Source organism: Dufourea novaeangliae, unplaced genomic scaffold, assembly GCF_001272555.1.
Source record: "Dufourea novaeangliae isolate 0120121106 unplaced genomic scaffold, ASM127255v1 scaffold8, whole genome shotgun sequence".
In the NCBI taxonomy this organism is placed as follows: Eukaryota; Metazoa; Arthropoda; class Insecta; order Hymenoptera; family Halictidae; genus Dufourea; species Dufourea novaeangliae.
The window spans coordinates 10394184-10416098 of record NW_015373923.1 but is presented as its reverse complement, the minus strand read 5'-3'; the positions used below and the strand labels follow the sequence as shown (position 1 = coordinate 10416098).

General features: G+C 39.4%; 1 protein-coding gene across 1 annotated transcript in view; it reads right to left on the bottom strand.

The window, feature by feature from the left end:
* LOC107194624 (serine-rich adhesin for platelets) overlaps positions 1–21915 on the bottom strand; it is a 73969-nt gene that overhangs the window by 12105 nt on the left and 39949 nt on the right. Inside the window, exons 4-9 of the mRNA XM_015584270.1 lie at positions 20296–20496; positions 17492–18058; positions 12455–12902; positions 8011–8821; positions 6616–6903; positions 1880–2474 (exon numbers count right to left, since the gene is read on the bottom strand). Of these exons, the coding sequence (XP_015439756.1) occupies positions 1880–2474; positions 6616–6903; positions 8011–8821; positions 12455–12902; positions 17492–18058; positions 20296–20496 (2910 nt within the window). The remainder of the gene's footprint in view (positions 1–1879; positions 2475–6615; positions 6904–8010; positions 8822–12454; positions 12903–17491; positions 18059–20295; positions 20497–21915) is intronic.

Sequence of the window (21915 nt, the reverse complement as noted above, 5' to 3'; positions counted from 1 at the left end):
GGTTCAGCAACAGTGGCTTCGCCATAGATGACATATAGGAATAGACCTAACATGCAATGTAATTTTCTGTTCCATGCTTCGAGGGCGTTAGAAGCTCCCTTACCATTTCAGTGTCAATACCCAACGTTACCGATTCAGTGTGAAAATATATCACCACTCTTGTGGCCAGAAGTAAAACTGAATAACTTATGTGCCATAAATATGTGTCAGTGACTTCAGCGCGGGAAGGTAGCAGAGCTAGAGAGGTTAGTAGAAGGTCACAATTTGTTTAACCATTTGTTTTGTTCACAATGGTCTTTCAAGAGTCTTGTACATATTGCCTTTCGTATGTGTTGTATATAGTCTTTTCGCGTTTTCCAATTTTTATATTGAATATTGTCAGAATTCGTAGAGCATGGAACGTCAGACCAATAAAACACATTTTAAGAAATGTTCATATTATAATTACGGTTTAATAAACCATAATGTAACATACGCAATTATTTCTGTAATTATTGAATATGCGAATAAATGTTTCATATGGACGTTGTTTGATTTCATGGAATAAACTTAGTACAATATTTGAATTTTTTTTAATTGTTATTTACAGAGACTTCAATAATAATGTAACTTTTTTAAAGGAACTACATATGTTTAGTATTATCATGTTATTGAGCATTTCAATTCAAATTCAACGACATATTTGAAAGTTTTGTTTGAGTAATAATTTTTCGGATAACTGTACGAATGTTGCTGGCAAATGTCAAGTTCGGATAGCATCTTTTTTCTTCTTTCATACAGTTATCCGAGAAATTATTACTCAAACACAACTTCCAAATGTGTCTTTGAATTCATCTTAAAATCGTTCATAACACGACATTAATAAAAATACATAGTTCCGTTTAAAAACATTATATTGTTATTCAAATTTCTGTAAATAACAATAATAAAATTCAAACATTGCATTAAGTTTGCTCCATTAAATAAAACAACTTTTATATAAAACCTTTTTCATATTCGTAATAGTTAGATTAATATAATAGCATGTATACATTTATACCGGGCCTTCTTGTATACATATATGTATACATATGTCAAACTGCCGTTCAGGTCGTGCGAGAAAAGTAGAACCATCTCCCTTGCTAGCGAAACCGGGGCAATAATGTATCTGTGTATCGCTATATGCAGTCACGGGTGAGAGCACTGTGCGTCATCATGGTGTCCAACGTAGTTCCTAAAGTCGGAAACTTTTATGTAGAGTGCGCGCGAACCAGTGAGATTTTCGTGGGACAGCAAGTCCCATAAGATGTTAGGTCTATTCTTATATCTCGTCTGTGGCTTCGCGTAGCAGATACACAACCCCAACTTGATGGTAGCGGGGAAGAAAATTTATTTGTAGGTACTGTCGTTAGATGTCGTATTATCAAGCCGTCTCAATTATCGATTCTGTGTTTTCGCTAGCGTCCGATTGTTTATACAGCGCTTCAATCGATTCGGAGTTGGCCCCAAAGGAGTCTCCCCCTTAATGCATAATTAAAGAATTAATCACATCATGTTATTACATCTGCTCTGATTAATTCTCTATCCTCAGTATTTTTTGTACTGGGTATTTTGGTGCTCCAAATCCGTTCATTGTAATTTAGATATGCGCATATGGTAGAAACGTATAAAGTTCGCTCCTTATTTAATTATTTTATAGGAGCTTCATAACGGTAATAAAAAATAAGTGACTTTCTAAAGACAATTTATGCAATGTTCACGCAATTACTAGCCAGTCTATTTTTCATAAATAGTAAATGTATAATAAAAATGGAAAAAAAAAATTTGTCAGTGTTCCTTATGTCGTGACTTTGGAATATTGTTTCGTAATTTGGTTGTCTACTTTCACGCGTGCACACACCTGTTTCTGACATCTACAATTGGCGGTTGCTGTTGACTCTGCGTCAGTCTCTGCTGTATTTCAAAGTTCTCCAAATTTTTATCATTGCCGTCTACCTGACACCCAAACCGACTGAATTCTTTCTGACCGTGCCTTGCGAAGATATGCATAGTGCTCAAGGAACCGTGTCCAAGACCCCTCGGTATGTCTGGTGTGATGCTGCGCGGTGGTTCGACATCCTTCAGTGGTCTCCTGGATGGCAGTGTATAAAACTGTTGATTGGCATGCTTTCCCCATGACCGGTATTGTAGATTTTTTGTGTTGTGCATGTTAACTGACAGATGCTGATACTCGTTACAATTTTCTACACTACTTTCTTCAAAGAATTGGTTAGGATTGCAAATATTCTGTTGAGAATCATATATTCTCCGTATCTGTTGATGCCTGTGATCACCATTATTATGTTGCTCCTGACACTGTGTTTGTATTGTCTGAGTAGGCTGAGCATCCTTGAGGACTTCTTGGATCTTCTGATACTTTTGACATTCTTCGGAATTGGGCGGTGAAATGTATGGAGACGGGTCGATTATTCCGTGAGGAATATTAGGAGTATTATCTGCAGCAAAAAGATCAGTGGTAACCCGTATCAGTATTTAATAACAAGTAATGACATTTTTTGTTTCATTACAATCAGTCAGCTAACTCTTTACACGAAAAATATTACTGGCTCTAACAAGGACAGGCTCAAGTCCGTCCTACCCTTATTTTAATGAGTTTGTGGAGGGTTGTACGTACACATGTATGAAAAATATTGGTTGAATATTAGCCGCAGATGGCCATCTATTTTTGAGAAACAGGGGATAGAATTTGGGAAAACTGCCTCTGGAATTAAGTAGCAGGGAGCGCCACTGTTTGTCAACAGCGCCGTTGGCGGAGCAGCAGCGTACTGGACTACCATTTTTTTAACCAGAATTCGTATCCCAGTGAACTTATTATTTTCTGTTTCGCACATACAAGAATATTTACCTTCAATATTGTTATTATAAACACGTATATGTATTGCTATTTAAATTTAACCAAAATATTTTTCTTCTATTGTTGATACAGCAATCACCATAGTGACAACTAACGCATGAATCAAAATGAATACAATTCAAATACTATAGTAGATAAATAGATAGATAGATATAATTTATTGTTCCCCTTGGGTGTACAAGTATTTCCAAACGCTTACATACATTATAATTCTCTGGCCGTTCAACTCACTCGCTTGCACCTTGTTAATCGACTTTATTTCGTCTTTACCATTCTTTTCTTAACTCTACACATTCGCCGTTCTCTCTTACAATTTCCTTAGACTTATCTTGTCCTATCCTTTCTTACATCTCCGTATTCCTACCTATGCCACACACTGCTTTCTTTTTTTTTCTGGTCTTTCTTTTCGACTTCCTTATTACTTCACTCACTTTTAATACGTACTCTACCTTTAATTCCATTTAATCTTACTTAGTCATTAGTTTCATCGCAATTTTCATTTCATTTTTCCGTTCCCGCATCCTTTCTCCTTCACATTGACTCTTTTCCTTTACTATGCTCTTTCCCCTGCGTCGTTCTTTCTCTATTATATCCAACTCCTATCTTCATTCCTAAATCATTCATTCACTTCCTCCCATCATTCCTTTTCTTATCTCTAATTCTCTTTTTTCCTTTATGATTGGATATTTTAGTAAGTTGTATTTTACGATAAGGAGCTTCTCAGGCGTTTTCTTTTTGTGGATAAATTCGATCATTCAACGGATGGTTACTCGTACGAATGGCTCAAGGATTCGTACTTCCACTTCGTTTACTTCCAGTATTCTGGTTCTCAGCAAAGCGTACCATATTAATTTTTCATTATCTGTGTCGATGTATAATCTTCTTTCTTCTTTATTTCAAGTAACAACGAGACTTTTTCGTGTCACGCGTCCTTTCTCGTAATTTCATGTTTCTGCTGTCTCAAAATTCTTTTCTGCCTCCTCGAATTCTTCGTATATATGTTGCAGTTTCTCACAATCATTTGCGTCACAATGCATCTGCGTTTGTGTTTTCTTCCTTTCTTATATATTATTACGTAAGGTCTGTGAAGTTAGCACCCTCAAATGCAAAATTTTATGAAAAACCTACAGTATTCATTTGTCCAGCCTTCAAAAAAAAAGTTATAAACAAATAAAGAAATTTGTCACCAGTCTCGTTCACACGTTATTTGAAAAGGGAATTTGCAAATTCGTAAAAAGGAATTTACAAAAAAGTAAATGTGCATTCGTCTTTTTACGTTACACATAATTTGCCTGCATTTACGTTTCATTCATTAATCTCTTTAAATAACAAACGGCAGATGATAAAAAGTATGATTGTATTTGTTACGTCTTTTTTATTTGCTATTATACGCAGTTTCCTGCGATGCTGCTGACCTACTTGTTTGGAGCTTCGTAGTACAAGCGTAGCGCGTAGCCACCGCTAGCGCGGAAATTCTGCTGGCAAACTCGCGCTCTGATTGGTCGCGGTTTTTCGTTAATATCTCGGTAACGAAGCCTCAGATTACATTGTTGCTAAGGACAAAAGTTGTTCCAATTCACCCCCCGAGTGCCCCATTTCCGGGTCGGTGGAGATTTTTGGGACACCCTGTATAATGTTAACACATCTATGTATTAGTATTAACATATACATATTTTGTGTTTTATGTGATAGCCTAGGACTTACCATCCCCATTTCTTATTATTCGGAGTTCGTATGTTCAGATTCAAATGCTAGCAATATTATTACCAAAAGGCAAGATACTGTGTAACAAAAGATTCATTGAACTTCACGAAGTGCCTAAATGCTTACGAACAGTAATACACAGTGGGTCCAAAAAGTATTCGTACACACTTTAAAATAGAACAACTCTTTCAAAATTGAACCAAGTGACTTAAGTTTTTTTCTAAAGTTAGAATGATTAGTGTGTTAAATGATGTGTTACCAAAATGTTGAAAAAGTTGTAATTGGTCGGAATCATGAAGAAAATAGTAAAGGTTGCTTTTTGCGACTTTTTTATCTGAGATTGTAATGAAAATTTAACGAATACATTGCTTAGATTTATGTTAGTTATATGCATGCTGAAAATTTCATCGAAATCGGACATCGTTGCTATGAGATACAAACGGTTAAAAATGTTGAAAATCGCAGTTTTTCGCGACTTTGACCTACAACTGAGGTATATCTAAAGATTATTACATCTTTCGATGCCTGTTACTCGTTTTTGTATTAACCGATTTCAATAAAAGTTGCAGCATGTATATAATTGAGATACATCTTCGAAATGTATTTATTAAATTTTGATTGTAGTCTCAGATAAAAAAGTTATAAAAAACGACATTTACTATTTTCTTCGCGATTCGGACCAATTGCAACTTTTTCAACATTTTGTTAACCCATCATTTAATACACTAATCCTAACTTCACAAAGAAACTCAAGTTACTTGGTCTACTTTTGAAAGAGTTGTTCTGTTTTAAAGTGTGTACGAATACTTTTTGGGTCCACTGTATATGAATAATATTAACTGACATTAAGTCCGTCGGTTAGTTATTTCTGTATATTGACTGAAACAGAAGTAAGTTTTTTTTCTTCGACAGTTACTTTACACAAAGGATTCCAACTACCAAATTTCAGTATCATTTCTAGAACACTTTAACACAACACACTAGCAAGCTCAATATTAGGAGTTCTAGGTTGTGGACTCTTTGAAACTGTGGTGGCAAGTAAGGAATATCCTACATCTCTGTCAATCTGAAGTTCTAGATTAAAAACTGTCTCAGGATAATCCCATCAATATTTCCTAGTGCAACTCTTCTGACGGAGTTTTAGACAATTTAGACGACTTTTTCACATTATTCCAGAACTTTTTAAGAAACCTTACAGGACTGTTTGCCATTCGATAACATTCACTTCATTTTAGCTTTTGTACGACCCTGTGTTCCCTGAAATTATGAGATCTTTCCACAGATTGGTTGATTTTGTCTTCTGGGCCTTTCATAGAATCATTGTCAAAACGAGTTTCAAAAACGTTTAGGAACTCTAGAAAAAAGTCATTATCATTTAACCTACTATCGTTAATGGTGGACATTACTGTGCCTTTATCTTCGTCATCATAAAGAACCTATTCATCCATCTGATAATTCGTGTTTGTCATGCTTTTACAGGAGTTCAAAGTATCTAGATTCAAGACCAACAGTTTTCTGCTTAGTTTCGCTGTATCACCAATCGTCTTAAACTCCTCAAAGTCGATTTCTCAAAATCTGGACGCAAGCTTCTGCCTGTATGTGTTGTATATGTGTTGTAGTCTCATTGAACTGATAAACAATCAAGTAGAAAGTCCACTGCAAAATGCTCATCTGCTTTGGAGCAAACTTCTCAAAATCCAGACTCAATTCGTGTACTAATGAACGATCACCAGCGAAATCCGGAGGATGATTTTCATCCATTATTCTACCAACATATGTATGCTTTGTTAGAAGACAGCACAAGTCTGCTAGGATCTAATACTCTGTTACCCGGCCTCAGGGCTGAAACCTCGATAACATGACGCGTGCTCTTGATCGAAAGCAAAAGACATCCGGTATCTATTGTGGTTGCCTCATATTTGGTCAGACATGGTCAGTCACAGATTCGATTAGTACCTCTAATTTTCCGACGTAGCCAGTGCAATCACGTTTCGTGCTCGCGCCATAAGTCTGCTTACCTTTGTTCACCTGTACGTTTACATAAGCGCCGCGGACTTGGCGGTGAGGGGTCGGACTCGTGGGTACCACTACGGTCATCGGAGTCCTGACGTAGTCTAGACTGGCCGCACATTCAGCGCTCCTCGCTGCTCTGATGATTAGCTTGCCCAGCTGAGGCGACGTCGGTGGCGTGAACCTGTTTGGACTGTCCATTAAATCAGTGGTCCTTGAAGCTGATTGCATGGTAGGTATCGTGCGATGTAGCAGCAGCGAGGGACTCTGAGACATTTCCTCTCTCAGAAAAGGACCTAAAATTTAAATAGACACGTGACGCTATTCGTATGAGATAATTTGCAATCATTTATTAACCCTTTGATTTCAAGCACTCAGAAACGAAACGTACCAATCCTGTTCGCAGTCAAAGTGTTAATTTTCATATTGACAGAATGAAACTGCACGTTTTGGACAGATTTTGCTCTCATTTTGTGTACAGAGTGATCGGTAACAGGTGGGAGAAATTTTAAGAGATAATTCCACATGGGTAACTAAGATGAAAAAAAAATAACATAATGGCGGTCACTGCTTCATTTGGTAGTTATAAGCGTTTAAAAATCAACCTGAACCACGGCACTCCGCACATCGCAAACCTTTGTAGGACAGTGTTACCCGGAACTCTACAGTCATTATTAAAAGAAGCGACTTGCTGGTGTAACAGATTATCTACTTACCCCGTAGAAGATGTGAGAAACGTATTTCTACAACGACAAAAATGAATTCTTACTATTTCTGAAATTCTCTTTACAATTTTTTGTTTAAAAATATTAGCAGAGATGTCACTAAGGCTAATAAACAAATTAATTTTCATGAAATGCTTTTTTGAAATAAACGATTAACTTCGTTTCAAACACCTGTATTTTAGTTCAATTTTCTCGCCTACTATTCTACATAACGTTGAGAATGAACCTTTTGCCTCGGAATGCCAGTTGCCATGGCATAGAATCATCTATCCGGTAACTTAGAATGCTAGTTGCACCGGCATGAATATTCGCGAAATAATATACGGGTGCATGTCTAATAAAAATGACACGGGTTAGAGTACGGATACGTTGAATACACGTGTATCTTCAATACAAGTTCAAAACCATGCTTTGTCAAGATTCCACTTACGGAAACTGATACTTTCGTAAGACCAATACAACTAAATCTTTTGCAGCTATCAAAATTAGATTGAAACTGTATCCTATGTAGAATTAACAGACTAATTTTGCAAAGAAAAAGTTGCTTCAAGAAATATTTTTCATTATTTTTGTAAAAGAGTAGACAACTTAGAAAGCAAAAGACTAAAACACATTAAATCATATTATCAACAGTAGTAATGAATGGCGCATAAATTTCGAATGAAAAATTCAAAATACCTGGATTAAAGGTAGTGTGCGTCTTCTTTCTCCTCTTCAAACTATCAGACATGTACACAACCTTGCCGCTGGAATTCAAAGTGACTCTAGCTCCCTGTCTCTTCCTCTCCAACGAAGAGTCCGTCTGTTTTGGTAATACGCTCAGACTAACATACTCAGCATCTTTGTTAAATACATCAGAATTAGTACAGGTAACAGTGGACTTTACTGAATCCGAGGTCGAACCAGGATCCTGGAGTTTGTCCTTGTTGCTCCTCACGTCGGCTATAGTGACATAGCCACCGGAGTCAGCATTCACTTGGTTCTGAACCAGATTTTTCGTCACATTCTTCCTTCCAGGAAGCACACCTCGAAGTTTCCCCAGAACTCCACTCAATGGACTGATCTTAGAGAGCCCAACAGCGATTTTATCAGTTGTTGACGTAGATAAAAGCTGGACAGTAGCATAAAGATCTTGTCCGTTGATCACTTCCACCTTGGAGGTTCCGACAGTGGCAGATATAAGTACCGATCCTCCAGTTTGTCTGCTGTCAGTCTTTTTGCTTGAGTGTTCTGCTTCCCTGGCGTGTTCATCATCGGAACCCGGTGGCGTAATGACACACATTGATGGTATACGGCTGCTGTTGATAGCAATTTTCGAACGTATTCTCTCGATTCTCTCACAGCCCTCAAGGTCACTGGATTCAGAGTACTCGAATTCCGAGTAAGATCTACCTGTGCAAACTGGACTTGACGTAGACTCTACAGGCGATGATGACGTGTTATGTCCACTGTCAGGAGACTCACCTCCGGTTTCATTTTGACCGTGCACCTAAGGAAAGGAAAGGTTAGCTTAGACTTGGCGCACGACCACCCCTCGCGCTGCCCGCGGGGCTGCCTGGGCCGAGGTGGTGGTGCTGGGGGTACTACCCCTGTCGTGGCCAGCCCGAAGAAGACAGCGTCGAGTGGTGACCATTAGACGTTCTAGGCAGGTGGAGGCGGGACGGCAAAATAGTCGTCCTAGGGGAGAGGGGGCGACTGCAGTCTCCCCCAGAGAAGAGCCCCTACCTCATTTGAGGGGTGGGGGCAAGGACGAGGCTGGTCGCGGTAGTGTGCTTCGGCGTTCCCGTGGCCAGCACTCACACCCGAGAGGGTCACCGGGGGGTTTTTAGTGGGTAAAAATCCCACATAGGCCGTCTCCGCCCCCAGCGGAGGCGGTACACCTATTGGAGGTTTTCCCCGCGTTAAAAACAAAAAAAAGGATTTGGTGCAGACAGTATAATGTAATCGTGAAGTCGACAGGGTCTAAAAAACTAATAAAATGTAAAACGTGTTACTTAAGCTCATACGAACTATCTGAATTTTGGTTAAGATCAATGTTTTCAATGTTTCAATTAGACGTTGATGGTTACATAAATGCAAAAAAAGAACTCTCACGCTGCAAATGTTGTTTTACTGACAAGGTGAGGCCTGGATATGTCACACCTCGATTTGAATGTGCTTGTGCAGGGTTATAGGTATACATGTAGGGAATTTGTTAAAGGAAAAATGCACCCACCTTGAGCAATTCAAATCAGTCTTTATTATTAGAATCCTCGGATGATTGCACACCATACTCGCACGAGCGGAGAAGAAGGAGGAGCAGGACACCCAACGGCGTGTAACGTGGCATCGGCTTTTGTTTTCCCGATGTCCTCCAAATTGGGTCGAAACGTACAGAACGCTGGCGGAGCTTCTCCCCCCTCTCACTCTGTCTCTCTTGCGCGCACGGTACGCGAATGTGGCTGTCGTCACATACATGTATGGAAAGCATTCATAGAACATGCGCCGCATATAGCCATTCATTTTTGAGAAAACGGAGATCAAAGTTTGGGGAAACTGCCTATGCGGTTAATTGTCAGTGAGCGCTACTCTTTCCTAGTAGCATCATTAGCGGAGCAGCAGCATACTGGATTAGCATCTTTTTGACCCGGGTTGTACTCTCGGCGAACCTATTCTTTTTTTTCGCAAATACAAAAATATAAACCTTTAATATTATTATTATAAACACGTATATGTATTGTTAAATAAATTTACGCAAAATAATTTTTTCCATTGTTAATATAGCAACTTAATAGTGACAACGAATGTATGTACAGGGTGTAACAAAAATGTTGCTCGTCCCTGAAGTGACGGCTGAGTCTGCAGGCGGAGTTCCCGCGGTAGCGTTGGCTACGCGCCGCGCTTGTACTACGAAGTTTCGAACAAGCAAGTCGGCATACATCGCAGGAAACTGCGTATAATAGAAAATAAAAAAGACGTGACAAATTAAATCATACTTTTTATCATCTTTCATTTGTTATTTAAAGAGATTAATGAATGAAGTGTAAATGTAGGAAAATTATGTGTGACGTAAAAAGACGAATGCACACTTACTTTTTTGAACAGAACGGCAACTAACAATTATTTGAAGAGAGAGGCTAAGGAATTTTAAAATTTTGTTTTTACATAACGTATGAATGAAAAGGTAATGTAACAAAAAACGAACGAGAGGTGATCGTAGTTCGTTATTGAAATATAAATTCGTAGTTTAATAATACACAACAATGTTACTGTTAATGAATGAGTCTTTTCAAAAGACCCGAAGAGAAATTTAGGTAAAGTAACTTACAGAATTATCGCCAGAAATAAGTCATAGTTGCGTTAAATTAAACAAATAATAATCAACAATAAATTGTTTAGTACTCACCCTTTCGGAAAAGCACGTGCAGTTTGCAAACCTATGTCACTAGGTCACTGGACCGATCCTGGTCATCGACGGACGAAACAATTTATGGTAGGGTAGTGCCCAGTACGCAGGTAATTCCAGGTATACGACACTAGCCGAAGTTAAGAGTTGTAACGTCAAGTCAGTAAAGTGAATACGTATTCGATGTAATCACCCGGACGCACTTGACGTTACAACCTTTAACTTCGGCTGGTGAGGTATACCTGCGATCACCTGCGGATTGGGCGATACCCTGCCATAAACCATTTCGGTCGTCGATGACCAGGATCGATACAGTGACCTACTGACACGGGTCTGCAAGCTGCAGGTGAATTTCCGGAAGAGTGAGTTCTATTCAATTTATTGTTGCTTATTATTTTTTTAATTTAACGCAAGCTATGGCTTATTTCCGGCGATAATTCTGCAAGTCTCTATACCTAACTTTTTCTTCGGGCTTTTTGAAGAAATTTATTCTTTATCAGTAACATTGTTGACCGTTATTAAACTACGAATTTTTATACCAATACCGAACTACGATCACTTCTCGTTTATTCTCTGTTACATTACCTTTTCTTTCACACGTTATTTGAAAGAAAGTTTACAAATTCGTAAAAAGGAATTTACAACAAAGTAAATGTGCATTCGTCTTTTTACGTTACACATAATTTGCCTACATTTACGTTTCATTCATTAATCTCTTTAAATAACACACGGCAGATGATAAAAGATATGATTTTATTTGTTACGTCTTTTTTATTTGCTATTATACGCAGTTTCCTGCGATGCATGCTGACCTACTTGTTTGGAGCTTCGTAGTACAAGCGTAGCGCGTAACCACCGCTAGCGCAGGAACTCTCGGCTGGCAAACTCGCGCTCTGATTGGTCGCGGTTTTTCGTTAATATCTCGACATCTTGATTTTCTCGCTTTTGTTACTCGTAGCAAAAAATGTTTCAGCGGAGTCTTGAATGGTATCGAGTGGAGCATATTCTGATGTTATTAGTTTTTTCGTGAGTAGACGCGTAGAGGTCATATAAAGGTCAATTTTGTTTTTTTAAATGGAATGAGGTATTTTTTAATACATCAATCGATACAGCTGGACGTTCGTTATGAAAAAGTACAAATCTATGTATGTGGAAAAGTTAGTAATTCAGGAGATATTTCAATTAAAATAATTCTAAAATACGTGCAAAAAAAATAGATCCACCATGACTTGAATCCGGGTAAAAAAAGTGGTAGTCGAGTTTGTTACCACTTTGCCACCGGTGCTATTGACACAGGGTAGCGGTCACTGGTACTTATGCGTATAGGCAGTTTTCATAAACTTTTACCCTTGCCTTCTCAAAAAAGAATGGTCGTATGCGGCTAATGTCCTACCATTGTTTTCCATACATGTATACCTACAACCCTACACAAGCACATTGAAATCGGAGAGAGACAGATATGAGCCTCCCCTTGTGAGTGTTGAGTTTTTTTGTACCCATCAGAACACTATTCGATTGCGTACTTTTATACCAATGGGAATCGTTAGTTTCACGAATTATGTCATGAAATACCGGTGGCATATTCTGTATACTTTATACAGTCAACAAATGCAATACAAGAAATTCAATGTTTTTCAACCCTCAAAAAGAGAAAGAGCTCTCGAAACCATAACTGATTCTCACCGATTACATACCAAGACGCCTTAATGAGAAGTCCACAAAAAGATAAACCCTTACCATAGCCACAACAGTCAGGCTAGACTTTCTTTCCGGCGGCAATGGCGCCAACAAGGCAGTACAGACTGTCCCAGCAGAACTCGTTGTCGTCGAAGTAGAACCTCTACCAAACAGTTCATACTCGTTTTCTACAACCGGCGAAGTCAGATCAGAGCTGACATCGTTGGTTTTCGTCAAGGGGCACTGTGGCACCGGATCTTCTTCTCTTAGAGTTTTTAAACCAGAATCCACGTGAAATGAGGTATAATATCCTTCCGCATCGCAAGAATACACAGATGATGTTTCTCCGTCATCGGAAACAGGTACCACCGCAATGTCTTGAATAATATCTGGAGTGAGCGTGCCTTCTGATGTTATAGAAGACGAAGCCGAAGTGTCTCGTCCCTTGAATCGTCGAAAATGACTCAAAGAAGTCGAAGACGTTCCGATTGAGCCTGTGGTTATAGACCTATACAACATGTTTCATTGTTAAATTTTACAAAAATAGTGGTTCCTTATATTATGCTTAGGCGTCTTTGAAAATTGAGATAAAAACGGGAAAGTCCAAGTTAAGACACTTAATATTACATGCGTACAGAGTGTCTCAGCTAACTCGATCATCTCAAATAATGACTTAACGGTACACTTTATGAACATTTTGATGCGTGGAACTTATATGGCATCATGAGGCCCATGTTATAAGGTACGTGCTTTTTTGTGGGTGGAGGAATTTCAAAAATTTCAAGGTCACCTTGATTTTTTTAACGGAATATTTTGTGTACCATAGGTCGATAAAGTAACAAATTCTGAGTAAAAATGTGTTGACGTTCATACGTCCTAAGCCTAATAATGATAGTCAATGAGATATTTACAAAATAATCATCGTATTGAAATCGCTGTATTGAAGTTGAGGGGCATCAGTTCAAGTTTCCAGATAGTAAGTACATATTAAAAATTAGTTTGTAAAGATCTCGATAGCAATTAGGTTGAGGACATATGAAAATCCAGATATTTTTACTCAGAATTTGATACTCTATCGATCTATGGTACAAAAAATAGGTCATTCCGTTAATTAACCCAGCAGGTGCATGCGTTAGCAATCCCCTGCGCCGGTTAGAGTACCTGTTCATTATACTTCAGTATACAGTAATGTTCTGATAAGTATGAATGCCTCGGTTCCACGGAGTAACACGCTGAGCGCGGACAGTTGTCAGCACCTCGTCAATCAGTTTTTTGCTCGAAAGTACTAGGCTTACGGTGACTTCCATCCGACGATTTATTTGTTTTCAAACTACATTCGTTTAAACACGCGGATTATCCTACGACCACGCGCGTGTTATTTTCGGAAATCGCGAAACTATACGATCCGCTTGGTTGGTTATCACCGGTCATCGTTTCATTCGTGACTAGATAAGATCGGTTGGGACGACGCGGTGTCGGAGGAGACGTACAAAAAATGGGCCGCGTTTTGTAACGAATGGTTAGTGTTACACGAACTGAGGATTCCGCGTTGGGTGGCGTACGGTGCGGATGCACTTCGCACTGAATTGCACGGTTTCTGCGATGCTTCCCTTTCCGCGTATTCTTGTGCAGCTTATTTACGCGTCACTAGCTACAGTGAAGTCACAGATACTACGCTACTCATGGCGAAAACTCGTGTCGCGCCGATAAAAACTTTGACGATTCCGATCCTCGAGTTAAGCGGCGCGCTGTTGCTCGCGGAGTACGTATCCCATATAAACAATTCGTTGCCGATAAAAATTGATCGTGTCCTCTGTTGGTCAGATTCGACAATCGTGCTATCGTGGCTACGAAAACATCCGTCAATGTGGGAAATCGTGGTTGCGAACCGCGTATCGAAGATACAAAGCACCCTCCTCTCCGTGGAGTGGAGACACGTTTCGACCAAAGAAAACCCCGCAGATCTTAACTCGCGCGGTACGACGCATGAGAACTCGTGTCTTCGCCATTGTAGATTAAAGGTGCAGTGTGGCTTCAATAAAAAGAAGAACGTTGGCCTGTACAAAAAATCCCACTCGAGATACAAGAATACCGACGTGTCGTAACCGTGCACGTGAGTCGGGTAGGGGAAGAATGGAGAGTTTTTATGCAATTTTCATGGTGGCTTAGATTATTCCGCGTAATCGTGTACATCTTAAAGTTCGCTACGAAGGCGCGAAAATCTCGTCTAACGGACAATTCAGGGCTTTCTACAGCGGATACACAAGAAACGATAAATTGTATTGCGCGGTATCTGCAACTGCGAAATTACCTAGACGAATATAATGCCCTGAAAAAGGGCCAAGTCATTTCGTCTAAGTCTTCCATCTTAAAACTCAACCCGTTTCTGGATAAGAACGGAGTAATGAGGGTGGGGGAAGACTAAAATACTCCTATCTGCAGTGGGAAACTTAATGGAACCAAGGATGAAGAGACTTAGGAAACGTATCTTGGAAGAAGAAGATATACCAGATATAAGTGTATCAGGGATCGCAGCATTTGCCAGGGATGTGGACAAATGTAGACCATTCGTGGAGGAGAAAGAAGAAGAGGAAAGTTGGTGAGGGAAATAAGAAAAAGGGAGAGTTTTGATAAGAAAAGGTATGGGTTATATATAGTATAAGTAAGTAAGTAAATAAACAGATATGGGAGGGTAAGAATCAGAGGGAGGGAAAAATGGGAAGGAGATACACTATTTGTTTGCTTTCAGGAATTTAAGGAATGTAGGGAATGAATCGTAATACCATTATACAATGAATGATCAATACAACATATCAATAAAATAACAAAATCGATGGAATTCAGAGGATAAACAAGGACTGGAATTGAAGATGGGAAATAAAAACATAATATAAATCTAATTAAATAAGAAAAGGAATGTATAATAATAATGAAGTTAGTAGAGAGTGAAGGAGGATAGGACCACTATGTAAACTAAAAAAAAAATAAAATAAACTAGGAGGAATTATATGATTAAAAGGACTGTTTCTTTTAATGACCTACGCCCGTTAACCTTAAGAAATAGAAAACTAGTAAGAAGGGATATTGGCGGGAAACGAAGAAAATATAATAAAAACACATCAGGATTGGGAGGTATATGGGGAGAGAACATGCTTTTATTATAAATAAGAGAATAGATATAAGGAAAATAGGAATAGGATAGTAGTAAGTGAGTTAATAGGAATATAGAGTCGGGAACCGAAAGAACAATACAAAGAGGGCACTGGATAAGAAGACAGGATAGGACTAAGGGGCCAAAAGAAGAAGAAAAAAATAGGTTGTACCGGTAAATAGAAAAAAGACAAGAAAAGGGAAGAAAAGAAAAGAAAAGAGAATAAAAGAAAAATCAGGAATGTCAAAATAAATTAAGGATAGGAGGAATCCTACCTCGATAAAGGAGGGTACATAGGGATATGAATTGGGAGTGTTACACGAAGGGCTAGGGCAAGCCTTAGAGTGAAAACACGAAGACCATTCGTGAAGAGAATGGATGAAGAGTTGGGAGGATCGGTGACTCCGTATACTCGGCCCCACATTATTCTCTCAATCCTCCCCAGACTCGGGTGAACTGGAAGTTAATAAGCCATGAGTTCGCTAGATGATGGGATAGGATACCCTAGGATTCGCTCCATCTTGTATAAGTATTTTAAAATAAGGACTCGGGCTTGTCTAAGGTGGTAAGATGGGATACGAATTGGGAGTGATAAGGGAACCCGGCATGTGATTGCTGGGAGTCCGAGTCACGTAGTCCATTCGTGAAGGGATAGTGTATAGGACAAGATAGATGGAGAACCCTGTCGAATCCAGGCACAGAAATACCTCTCAGCCCCCCCCCCCAAACCCCGGGAAAAGGTTAGCTTTCGGGGAGCACTTTTTCATGAGTGAGAGGGTGGCAAACTATCGAATCCATGAAGGACGCGAAATGGGAGGGTACTGAGACATGGGCATGAGATTTGACCTAAGTTCGGGACCCGTAGACCGCTGCAGTGAGTTATCGGAGGTGGTTGCTCTTAGGCAACACACCTGCCACAATATTCCCCACAGTCCTCAGGTTAAGCAAGTATATCGAAGTCGGACATTGTTGCTGGCATCGATCGGGCTACGGCCCGGGCTTGTAACACGGCTATAGGAGCGCAGTTCTGTAGACCGGCACGGCCTTTGATATTGCGCGGTGAGAGAATGTACCGAAGGACCCTGTATAAATACGTTCTCCATATGCGAACCTGACTAGATACATAAATCGCATAAAGAATATGGTCCATAAAAAAGTTTGAATACTTCTCCAGCATCCATAATAAACGTACAATTCATACACATAACGAAAAAAAAACAAACGAATTGTGATTTTCTGAAGTATTAATGCGTCTTGTACGTACTATAAATTAGGTAAGGAACGAAACTGTTATCAAATTGCTAAGTGCAAAGGAACGCAGTCTTGTAAACTACAAGTCTGATATTAAAACTTTCACTCACATAAATACTTTCTTTCGGTAAATATTACAATAATTTTTGCATGCTTAAAAGTTTGATAACAATTTTGTTTTTTACCCCAATTCACTATGCGTAAAATAGACATTAATATGCATGAAAAATGTAATCGTGTGTGTATTTTTGGTAGATATATAGAATATTCGGCCACTAGTGTCAGAACCTGTAAAGGGTGATACCACATTCCAAAATAAAAAGAAAATCAAGTATGACGAAATTATGTTGGGGCTTTGTTCGCGATTTATCAATTGTTACACTATGTAGTAGAATATAGTAAAAACAAGAATATATTATTACGCTATGTTATTGTTCGAAATGATTGTGTAATGTCAGTGTATCATTCGAACATTGATGAAGCCAGCTATGATACTGGCGAAATATATGTATTACTTCTCCAGAAGATACGATTGACACTTGAAAGGCTAAACAGTAACATCTATATAAATGTGAGTTGTAAAAGTCCCATACAGGTCAGGTATCATCATTCTTAACGTTTTGGTTCCCTTAGTTATGGTGTCAAAGTGTTGGAAACTTAATTTACTCGCAAGTAAATTACTTTAGCATCCATACCTAGGCTGATGCGTCGTGCAAGTCGTCTCGCTTCCAATACTCGCCCTCCCGCTTTCTGAAGATGCGCTCCAATTTCCTGAACTAGAATGTGGAGGATCGTCACGACTTCCTGCTTTTCGTCTTTCTCGCCTTTGAACAGCACTCACGCGCAATGTCACGTTCGATTGTCTCTCTTTGGCCGAAACAGACAGCGGTATGCTCGAAACACTCTTCCCGCTTAAGCTCGACGTGCTGGGCTTCCTCTCATTAGACTTGTCCCGCCTGTGCCTGCTTATTACCATTTCATAAATATTTGCCTCTTTTAATAATCTCGACAGACCTCGATCAGGTTCTGACCTCTCCGTTGTACTTGATGCAGGTGTTTCAGATTTTTCCTGCTGCTGGTTAGACCTAGGGCTGATCAACTTTAACCTGGACATGCCCCACGCTTTCAAAGTATTGAAATGTGATTTTTTCACCGTTGGTGATTCCTTTTTCGACGAACCCAACATATACGTGCTTGCTGATCGTTGTGTTTTAGATGCTATGTTCGCTATAATTTCGTTAGCGTCTTCGTCAGGTGTTTCTCTGCAACCAAAAATAAAAATGAATGTATGTGGAATGCGAGACAATTGGAACACAGGAAGATGTGAATAGTGGTCGCAAAATGAAAAAGACTTGAAGAAGTGAAACGTGAATGAGATTTTAGGCTAAGGCGGAAGGGTTTCGCGTAACGCTTTAGAGAGGATTTCGGGTGGTTAGAATTTTAGGAATGCACGCGCAGTCCGACAGCGAAGGGTGCAAAGTTTCAGTCTGTCTGCATGGTTTAGGGAAGAACTGCATGACTTCAACTCTCGGAGACTGTCTCCAACTCCTGGGATACCCCCAAACGCAGCTCATGCTGCTTCTCTCGCTGCGCACGGAAAGTCGCATGCTAGGAGAGAAGTCTTCCTACCACGACGTTAGAAATAGCCTTTTCATTAACTGTCGACCGTAACAGCACGAAACAGAGGATCACGCAGACATTTTTTTCTATTAGAAATTCTATTATGCCTCACGTATAATGAAGAAGACCTTCACAAACTTCATTAAATATTTTTCTGCCACTTAACGCCATTTAAGTTCTACGCATCAAAATGTTCATAAAGTGTACCTTTAATCATTATTCGAAGTGATTAAGTTAAATGAGAAACCATGTATATACAGGGTGTAACAAAAATGTTGGAGGATCCGGAAATGGGAAACTCGTGAGGTCATTTGTAACAAGTTTCTCCTTAACAAAAATGTTATCCGAGCCTTTGTTAACGAGATATTAACGAAAAACCCGGACCAATGGGACCAAAAAGGACGCAGCACCGAGGCGAAACCTTCGCCAATTACCTCCACCAGAAGGTAATCCTGGCGAATCGTATCTCCATAGTCGAGGAGGAATTCATCGACTGCGTCATCGATGGGATACCCGATCCCGTTCTTCAGGACTAGGCGCGCCTCCAAAGGTTCAGGACGAACGCCGATCTGCTGGAAGTCTTCGGCAGAATCACGCTCAGGTCGAAAGCAGCCAGTGCGACATTCAAGGGAGGAGAGCCGGCACCGAGGCCCAGGGGCGACGGTTCGACGAGATCAACGACGGCAACGAGGAGATGCACCAATTGCTGCGATCGCGGACATCCCACACCGAAATGCCCCGCGCAGGGCAGAGGTCGTAAGTGCTTTCAGTGTAATGAATATGGTCATATCTCATGCGATTATCGCGGAGTCAGCGGAGACCAAATATCGAAAAGATGTTCGCGTGAACGGATGCGGCGCGGTAGCCGTCCTTGACACGAGTAGCTATGTATCTCTGATTCGCAAAAACACATACCTCGACATGGGGGCACCGCCGTTAACAAACGAAAAAATACGTCTCCGCGGAATAGGCTCGCAAGAATATCGAACTCTCGGAAAGTTTGACGCGAAGATCGTAATCGACGATGAGATACGCGAAGCTACGTTACACGTCGTGGAATACGCAGTTTTAAATTACGGAGTTTTACTAGGCTATTATTTTATAAACACCGCGGAATGGACAGTAAAAGACGGAACGATGATGTTAGCGAAACGGTCAAACGCGCACGAGTCCGCGGCGGCGATCAGCTGCGCCAACGATGGACTAGGAGACGCAACTTCCAAGGTGATCGTTTTTCCTGTAAGAGTCTTAACGAAAATTTGCAAATTGAATACAGACTTTAAAGATTCTAGGTTAATTCCTTACAGTTCTACAAAAAAACATTAAAGTGAGATTTCTATTTACTCTACGAAACATACTTTTATTAAAAATTTTCCATTGTGATGTGTGAACATGTCGATATCCAACAGGTCACAAACGTGATCCCCAGGTTATAGACATTCCTGTGTTTCAATAATTTCATTTCAAGAATATTTTAAAGTTATAATATTGTGCAATCAAACATCGACGACTTAGGAATGATGTTGAAATAACACCAGCAATAATCTTGGGCTGTCTTCCAATATCACTGTGCATGAGTTTTCAATCTTTGGGATAACCTGCGTCATGTTGTATAGGCCGTAAAAATGAGCCATATTTTCTTATGTCATATTTCGGTAAAGATGCATTGTACTCATATACTTATTCTTAAGACGTTTCATTTCATATGAAACATTACCAACGGTAATCTACAGTAATGTGGTGCGGCATAACATTTTAGATCATTTTATCTGAACCACATACCATCCCACTTTAGTAACATTTTGTGCCTTCAGTAATAAAGAGAAAGTATGATTTGAATGTTCATGATTAATGAAATGCCACTATATGTTGAACTCACCCTCTAATCGCCTGGCGAATTTCCTTATTATCGATACCAGCGATTGTATTTCGTCTTTTTCCTCTAGACCTATGAGGCCGCGACCGTCTTTTTACAGCTGTTTCTTGACTCTCTTGTCCGGACAACAATGATTTCCTTCTCACTGACATCCTTGCAAATCCTTTTCCACTGATGTCCACTGCTACAATTTCTGCCGGGAATCTGCAAAAATATCATATTTTCAATACACGAATCCGAAATAACAATGCAAATTTAAATATAGAAGTTCCTTAATTAATCCCATATAACCCAGAAATGTGCAACACTGAAACCACTGTTATTTCCTTCATTGCGATACGATGTCCTTATTAGTATTTGTAAGTAAAAGGAAACTTGGTAGCTAAGAATGGTGAACTTTTTAAACCTGTTAAATCGCAAAGACTATCTGCCTGTGTCAACCAGTTAGATGGAGAATATGTCTTTTCATTTCGAAGGCGGAAAGAGTGATGGAATGGTTATAAAGATTTCGTCTTTAAGTTATAAGAAATTAATACTTTAGGCCAAGAACACCTGAAACTAAACAACTTCTCCATAACCAAATAACATTGCGCACTTCAGTCGCGACGTGTACATTGGCGTCAGTTGGAACATAATACACTCTTACCTCGTAGCCAACATAAAACACCTGCTTATAACACCCCATTTAAATCCACAAGGGCAAATGACAAATAAACGAAACAAATATTAAAGCTAGACAAGTTAAACTAATGGTAAGCTAAAACTAATTATGATAAATTAAGTCATCACTGTAATAAGTCGATTATAATCTGTTTATCTAAAGACGAGATCCGAGGTAGACAATACCTAATTTGCGGTGTTGCCACATTAACGGTACGTCATTGGTGATTGTCACTAAATTGAGGACACGTTAGTGAATCTTATGCCGAAGAGAGAAGAGTAACGAAAAGGTGGAAGGTGGGGTGGAAACAGGAGAGTATACGAAATGTTTGCTAGTGACTATAGCATATTAAAGACAAGTGAATACGAGGTGGTCGAATAGCGAAGAATAACACGTGATGTGAGACACTCTGGACTGCGTTTGCGAATATTGGGCAGGTCTTGGTGTTGTAGCAACGGACTAACAATGATCAACAGTGCGGACAACGTCCTGGATTTGAAAATATTGCAATGTTACATGGCGTAAATACAAGAACGGGAATAGAATGCGAAACTGACGCGTTGTGGGATAAAACAAACGATGCCAAATCATTTACCGGGATTTTGATATATAGAAACGGAGATTTAATTTTTTGGAAAAATAAGAAACAAACAATCGTGGCTTTGTCTTCGACAGAAAGCGAGCTGGAAGCTATGATTAAAGGTGTGAAGGAAGTAGTGTGGACAGATAGATTGTTGAAAGAATTTAGAGTAGAAAAAGAAATAAGAAGAGAGATTAGATGCGGTAGTTTAAATGCGGTAAAGTTAACGAATGGGAGTAATTTTAAAACTAAGTCCAAGTTATTGAATAGATGTTATTTTATTAAAGAACCCGTAAAGAAAGAAAACTTGCAAATAGTACATGTTCTAGACTGTTTAACGAAAGCCTTAAGCGGTCCGAATTTGTTCAGAAATGTTAGAGAT